The 7,804-nt window shown below is 39.6% G+C and overlaps 1 protein-coding gene across 1 annotated transcript; it reads left to right on the top strand.

Annotated features, from left to right (window-relative positions):
- Positions 1–1,581: 1,581 nt before the first annotated feature.
- LOC101855050 (NADH-quinone oxidoreductase subunit B 2) lies at positions 1,582–7,602 on the top strand (the record flags this gene model as incomplete). Its single annotated transcript, XM_013087630.2, is given in 5 exon segments — positions 1,582–1,711; positions 2,872–3,025; positions 4,442–4,621; positions 5,425–5,560; positions 7,205–7,602. Coding segments are annotated over 5 exon segments (698 nt in total), but the record flags the coding sequence as incomplete, so codon positions are not given.
- Positions 7,603–7,804: the final 202 nt, after the last annotated feature.

Below are 7,804 nucleotides of genomic sequence, written 5' to 3'. Positions count from 1 at the left end.
GGGTCTAGATCTAGGAAATCCGAAATGTTACCGAAAACTCTTCGTTCCATGTGGGTATCCCAGGAAGTGATGACATCTCAGTACTAAAATTAGCTACCAATCAGAAAGTGAAAGATGCGTCTTCTACGTTTAACGGCATGTCTCGCTTTCCTTCGTCCTCACCCTTCGACTGCCACCGACTAATGTCTCTAACCGAATTTTTCTCTTTTCCCTTATGATTCCAACCCCAACCACCGCCCTTTTCACTCATGACTGATGTTTCTTCAGTCTCACTTCTTAACCTTCATTTCGCTCCAGGCCTTGTTTTTCTTTTGCCGTGTAGTCAGTCAGTGTGTGTAGAACTAGTTTACAGACCCGGTAACCTGGAACAAAGTCTCGAAGTATACACAGACCCCACAGGGGAAATCTTTTCTTGTGATTTCGGAAAGTTTCAGCACCCTCTTGGCTCAGGGTAGACCAAGGTTTTTCTAGATTTATGGCCCAGGTCTAGATCTCTAAACAGACATAAATTAAGGAAGTGGCTATCCTCACCCTGGGTGAGAATAAAAATAGGATCGACCTCTCACCGCGGGTGAGACTTGCCAGCGTTGGCTATTCTCACCTGACATGAAACAAGACCTAATTGAAAACACTGTACTCAACTGTAGGCCCAACTTCTTTCAAAAACACTGTAGAACTCAATTTATTTTCCGAATTCTTAGTTTTAAGATTCTGACAAACAGAAAAGGATCCTAGAATTGTTTTTAAAGAAACACCGTGGCGTCAGTGTTTGTCAGAGATCAGTTTGGAAAAAACCTGGATTGATGGAAAGGGGGACTTTACTTGAAGGTTTTAGACCAGTCTCAAATCTTTCATTTTCAGCCAAAATTCTGCAGAAGGTTTTCTAATATAGACTTTCGGCATAAAGGCAAATAGTCTGTGGCGTTTATTAGCATGATACAAGGCGGCCTTACTGAAGGCTTAAGATCCTTAGCGTACAGAAATTTTATGGCATTGATTTGATAAAAAGAGGTTTATCCTTACTCTCTTGAACCATTTGGCAGCATTCTGTTCCATTGATCATGACATTTTACTTGAGAGATAAATGTGGGTGGTTGGCGGGTGCTCTGGTGTGGTTTGCTTCTTCTTTCCTATCAAACATCTATCGTCTTTCTCCCCTCCTTTTTTTTGTTTGTTACTCTCTTGTAACACTTCTAAGCTTCAGCACTTATATGACCTTATTGTGTTGCAAGTGCCGTTTGAGCAATAAATTGAAGTTGAACGATGACAATAAGATGGAATGATTGTGGACTGAAAATTCAAAGGCAAAATTAGAAATCTTACAGAACTGCAAATTAACATAATAATCCCTCAATTCGTTACATTTAAAAAAGTCTTTTAAATCGAGATGTTCGATGTCCTCAAATTAGCCAACTGAGCTGAAGAGGTTCTAGATATTTCCAGTTAAAAAGAATTGGCAGTGTACGAAATTACTTAATTTTTAAAGAAACAATGCATTTGTCAGACTCTCATTGAAAACAGGAGAATAGGAAGACTAAACCACTTTCAAGAAGTTTTATATTCTTCTCTTTTTTGTTTCAGTTTTACGATTGTCCGGAGGCTTTGGTAGTCCTCTCAATGCCCTCCTTGGCCGCCAGTTTGCAGCTGTTGGTGTACCGGCCCGGAAGTCATGCTTTGTCAAGACTGAGGACACACTTCAGAAAAGTGCAAAGTATGAGTTACTAAGTGTTCATTAGTTTTTTTGCATGTAGTGAATCATTTTGTAGATTTTCTGATTGTGCTTTTATATGGGACTCAAATGTATCATGTAACTTTTGCCTTTTGACATGGGGATTCGCAAAGGAGAGGACCTACCCTGTTTAAGACTTTTTCTCAGCTGATGTTATGATTTGTTTAGAATGACTGAGTGGAAAGTGTTTCAGTCAGGATGAATTAAATGTAGGCTACATTTCAAAGACTTCCTTCTGTGCAGCACTCCTTCGGTTGAGCCATCTGTTTGCATACTTCATAGCATCACCTTTTTCTGTCCGTCCTTTTAACATGATGATGATATGATGACCGTATGCAGCTGCGAGCGCCGTAAAACTCTTATTAAAACATAACATGATGATGGATTTGTTGCAGTAAAACCTGTTGGCACTTACTGTGACTTACATTACCAAAAATTGAGTCGATAGTGCTGTAAAACACCTACTCTATCAATCAATCAATCAATCAATCAAGCATTTTTTTTCACGTGATTTTTTGCCATTTGGTTTAGATGGCTGGTCAGTCTCCAGCTGCTTCCTGTTTTGGGGTGATTGGGGTCCGCTGCACTGTCAGACAAGTTTGCAACCCTCCGGGGCGGTGCTACTGACGGAAGTATCTTTAGGCCATTCCCAAAGGGGGGATATTTCTCATTCTAATGCCCAGTAGAATTGTAAATGGGCTGATTCATCAATGTCACGCTCATAATGTCATAACTGTGTCTGAACTTCAACAGGGAACTGCTGCTTTTTCTTTCCTAATCCTTACTATCGTCATTTCCCTCTACTTCTCTTGTATGTTTGTCACACGCTTGTGACCTGCTATTTCCGGGGTGCCTTTTGATAGTCGAAGCAGACTGTGCTGTTGAAGCTAAAGAGTAGATAGAAAGAAGGAGGGAAAGGTGGAAAGAGAGCCTAGAACTAGAAGAGAGAAAGAAAGAGGGGGGGGGGGGAGGGGGAGGAAGGGAGAAAGAGAGAGATTAAGTGTAATCATAATAATAATAGATAGTATTTGTATAGCGCATGTCCCCACTCGAAAGCAAACTCTAGTCTATGCGCTTTGCACTATATTAGTGTAGATGTTGTGAAAAGTAATGTTATGGTTGCTCTTAATTTTCTTTCCCAGCACATCTCTGGTCCCATACCGGGAACAGAGCACAGGCCAGGAAGTAGCTCCTGCCCCAGAGAAAAAACCTTACTCCCCATTTCAAGTTCCTGTGAGTAACAAAGTGGACTATGCCTTGGCAAGGCTGGATGACCTTCTCAACTGGGGCAGGAAGGTAAACATTTCTGTACTCATAGATCAGAGAATATGGTCGCATTTCACACCTTGCTGCTTCATCTCGCCGATCGGCCATGTTTACCTCTCAGTTTGTGATGTTTACCTCTCAGTTTGTGATGTTTGCCTCTCAGTTTGTGATGTTTACCTCTCAGTTTGTGATGTTTACCTCTCAGTTTGTGATGTTTGCCTCTCAGTTTGTGATGTTTACCTCTCAGTTTGTGATGTTTACCTCTCAGTTTGTTTGGATTTTCCCCGAAATATGATGGCAAGGTGTTAAGGACAAGCGGGACTGGATCGATAACAAGGACAAGCGGGCTAACCCAGATTTCAGGTGTTTCCGAGAAATCTTGTCCTACACCAAGTAGACATTGCCCTACCCGTAGGAGAAGTTCGGTTGTAGTAGTGTGTAGGGCCTATATATTTGTTTGGTTTTAGAGAAAGCTCTTCTTGTGTTTTAAAGAAACTGAACGAGGGGCAAAAACTTTACCTTCGATTTTCTCAAAACAGCAGTTTTTGGGGATAGCTCCCTTGTGCTGTAAAGCTACCATATTATGATGAACTTTAAAGTTATTGGTAATAGCTCGGACGCTGCTGATGCGTTACGTTGTTATTTAGTGGAAAAATTCCCATATTCTATAGCAAGTGGGAAAAGTGATTTAATTACATTGAAAAAAAAATTGCAGGATAGCTTTTTTATTCTTCTAAGCCTCTGTCTTTCAGATCAATGATGTTGTGCAAAAATCACTCCTCTAGTAGCTAGCTTGCTTCCAAGTTCCTGCATTACTTAGGCCCTCTGTTTTATAGAGGAAAAAAAAAGTGACCCAAGACTTACTTTTCAATTTTGAATGAAATTTAGAAATAGTCAATAAGATTTTATTCAAGTCTTGTATTTTCATTTATTATATTTTATTACTTTTAAATGTATTTAACTGTAATTTGTAATGTGATCTTACAATGATATCTTCAATTGCATCTCTTACATTTTACTTTGAATGTGATAGAACTTTTGTTTTGGCTGGAGCAGGCCCTTGCTTGCGAATAATTCAGTTAAAGTCACACTTTCTTCTGTTCAGTGAGTAGTGTATTATTTAATACAGAGCCTGCTGTGAGCTGTTAGTCCATCCTCTATAGCCATGCATTTCTGCTGGGAAAAAAAGTGGGTTGTTAGTGGGTGCTCTGGTGTGGTTTTCTTCTTCTTTCTTATCGAACATCTATTGTCCTTATCTCCCGTCCTTCTTTTTTTATGTTTGTTACTCTCTTGTAACACCTCTAATCTTCTGGCGCTCGTATGACCTTATGCAGTTGCGAGCACCCTAAAAACTCTACTAAGAAAAAAAAAGAAAGAAAGGGGGGGGGGGGAGGTGTGATTTCACAATTTTATGTATTCAGTACTGAAGATGACCTCTTTTCTCAGAATTCTCTGTGGCCCCTTACCTTCGGTCTTGCTTGCTGTGCTGTGGAAATGATGCACTTCGCTGCCCCGCGCTACGACATGGACAGGTTTGGGGTGGTGTTTCGAGCCTCCCCACGACAAGCAGACGTCATCATCGTGGCGGGGACTTTGACCAATAAAATGGCACCTGCTCTGAGAAAGGTTTGTCCTCTTCTTTTGAGTAACTTTTGTTGTAATTTTTTTTGAAGCCCTTTGGCTCATGCGGAGAATTATGAGTTCAATTTCAGAGTGGGGAAGTTGTTGGGTTTTTTTTAATCGAGTGTGTTTGTCTTTCTGTTGGGATGCTGAATCTGGTGACCAATATGATATAGTACTTTGGTGCTGGGCATGAGATTCGTCCAGGTCTATTTGTTTTTTCTTTTTCTCTTTTTCTTGTGCTGATAAGTACAATTTCTTAGAAAAAAAGATGATACATTTTTAAAATAAGTTTTTGGGGTTTTTTTTGTATTTGCTTTTTGCATGACTGATACTGAAGTTGACTGCAGCTTACATTCATTTACACAGATTCTCTTTCCGTGAAAGCAAAGGCCACCGCAATTTTTCTCTTCTGATATTCAAATTAAATTCATACCTTTGTTTTTTAAATTGATTTCTATTATATCTGTATGAGTTCATCAAAAATTGGTTTGGATGTGTCCTGTTTGTACGAATTTACCTTCCTGGAAGTGCGACGACCCTATATATTGGGCCGACCTACTTTGACCGGAAAGTGTACAGGTTCTACATAAAGAGCACAGACTCTGACCTTTAATGAAAATTTTCAGCGCCCTTATATGGTAAATGGTGTAGATGGGGGCTCTCGTGGCCTAGAGATTAAGGTGTTCGCCTCTCATTCAAAGGTCCCGGGTTCAAATCTGTGCATCTCGCTGATTTTCCTTTGTACGTGCCAGACTAATTTAACTCAATGTTATTTATAATTGCCTGTGTTGTGTCGTTACTTGAAGGTCTACGATCAGATGCCGGAGCCACGGTGGGTGATCTCGATGGGCAGCTGTGCCAACGGAGGCGGCTACTACCATTACTCTTACTCTGTCGTGAGGGGCTGTGATAGAGTTATCCCTGTCGATATCTATGTACCGGGTAAGTTGTTTAGTACCAGGAATTTGGGAGAAGTTCTTTTGGTTGTTTTTTTTATCACATTACACCCTGAGGGTCTGGACGGGAAGTCCATTGTTACACCCTGAGGGTCTGGACGGGAAGTCCATTGTTAGATCCTAAGCAAGGGGAAAGAACCCACCTCCTGTGAATACAAGCCTTTAAAAAACACATTTAAAAAATACTAAACAAATTTTAAAAATCCTGAAAAAATAAAAGTTAAAAAGAAAACTGAATGTAGTTTCAGAAAAATATAACTTTATGTATGCGCAAATTGTTGGAAATGTTCTAACTTTAGTTCAATCGGGGTGTCCGACCCGTCACTCTCACTCTCAGCCTCGAGGTCGGGCCCTAGATCTAAATTCTAGATTTTCTACGTCTGATCAATTTGAATCGCCCCAAACTCTTGCTACAACGTTTTCATCAAAATCTGAGCCATCTGATTTGTCACATGCTTGTTTTCGCTTAAATCCATCGTTATTTCGAACTCAATTGTGTGGCTTTTCAACAAGTCGAGACACTTTCGAAGTGTCGGTAACGCGATCGCACTTCGATCAGCTCTAATACTAAAACTACTGGCCCGAAAAATTTCGTCTTAGTACCAAACGAAAGAAGAAACTTTGCTATGATTATGCAAATCAAAATCTCGGCCCCGGAGTCTCGTCAAGGCGAGACTTCGTTTCTAAAGACGCTGGGTCGGCGCGGGCGGTTCCGGGCAAGTCAGGGTGTAATGTGTTAATTGCTTTTTTGGGGCGTGGGAGGTTGGGTGGTCACTGGATTGGTGGTTATGTAATAATGATAAATAATAAATAGCGTTTGTATAGCGCATGTCCCCACTCGAAAGCACGCTCTATGCGCTTTACACTATATTACATAAATATACATTATACTATATTTAATATTACTATATTTCTATATTTACATAAATTATCTTGTATAGTATTGAGCAAATGCAGTACAAAAATTTCATGACATTATATTTATCTTCATAATTTGTGAAAAGGAAATGCTCAAATGTTTAGTTCTAGGTCACACACTGTTGATTTTTATTTGTATTCCTTTCCTATGAACATGTCAAATATAATAGCACTCAACGTAACCTTTACACCCTTAGCAAGGATCTACAGAAAAGCAAAGACTTTGAGTTAATTAGCTTTTGTTTGTGGCATGATTGTTCTGTTTCTGACAACCTTAGGAACGTTTTGCCTAATTTCCTTTTTTTGAAATTAATAGATCCGGAAACTTCATGGGAAAAGGGGTTGGACAGGACATGTAAATCGGATAGGCACACTCTTTTTTTCCTTTCTCTATTTGATCTATATTTATCTCTTTAAAATATCTACATGAAAATCTCTCCCTTTGCATCACTAAGTCCTGATAAAGTGAGACCTGTGTGACACTGGTGATATGTTACTCTCTTGTAACGCCTCTAATCTTCGGCACTTATATTTCCTATTTGTATTGCCAGTGCTGTATAACTCTCATTGTGGGTGGTTGGCGGATGCTCTGGTGTGGTTTTCTTCTTCTTTCAAATCAAACATCTATCGTCCTTATCTCCCCAAACTTTCATGAACATTAAAAGGTGAAATGTGACACATATGTTTATTTTTTCTGTGTCTGATTCCCCAGGTTGTCCCCCCACGGCAGAAGCCTTGCTGTACGGAGTATTGCAGCTGCAGAAAAAGGTCAAGCGCATGAGCACATTGCAGATGTGGTACAGGAAATAGGACAACAACAACCATCTTCTTTTGTTTCATGTTTTCTTGTGCACATGGGTTTTTAGAAATTTGACAAAAATTTTAAATTAAATATCAGGAGTCGCACCTCAACACTCTGTTTGTCAAAATTGTGCGGCTATGTGAAGAAATGAGGACATTTTCTTGAGAGTTTGTGGGAATTTATTCCGTCCTAACTAAAAAGATTTTAGCTGAAGATGAATACAGTTCTTGCGCTATGAGATTAATGCAATGTCAATTTGCTGTGTTTATTTCGAAATGGGGATGCCTCACGATAACTTGATCTTTTTATTTGGCTACTAAAAATTATTTCCAGCTGAAATAATTACTTGATGCTTTTCCGTTTTTTGTGAGACCAGGTGGAACTTGATATATGTTATTTTGAGATAGTGTTTATTGTTGATTTAATATTTAAGCAGTAGCTTACTGACAGTTCTGACAGGTAGTGACTTGAAAATGACCCGGCTACTTGTACAATGTGGTTTGTACAAAG

This window comes from Aplysia californica, unplaced genomic scaffold (genome assembly GCF_000002075.1).
Source record: "Aplysia californica isolate F4 #8 unplaced genomic scaffold, AplCal3.0 scaffold00613, whole genome shotgun sequence".
Classification (NCBI taxonomy): domain Eukaryota; kingdom Metazoa; phylum Mollusca; class Gastropoda; order Aplysiida; family Aplysiidae; genus Aplysia; species Aplysia californica.
This window is presented reverse-complemented; position numbering and strand designations above follow the sequence as displayed.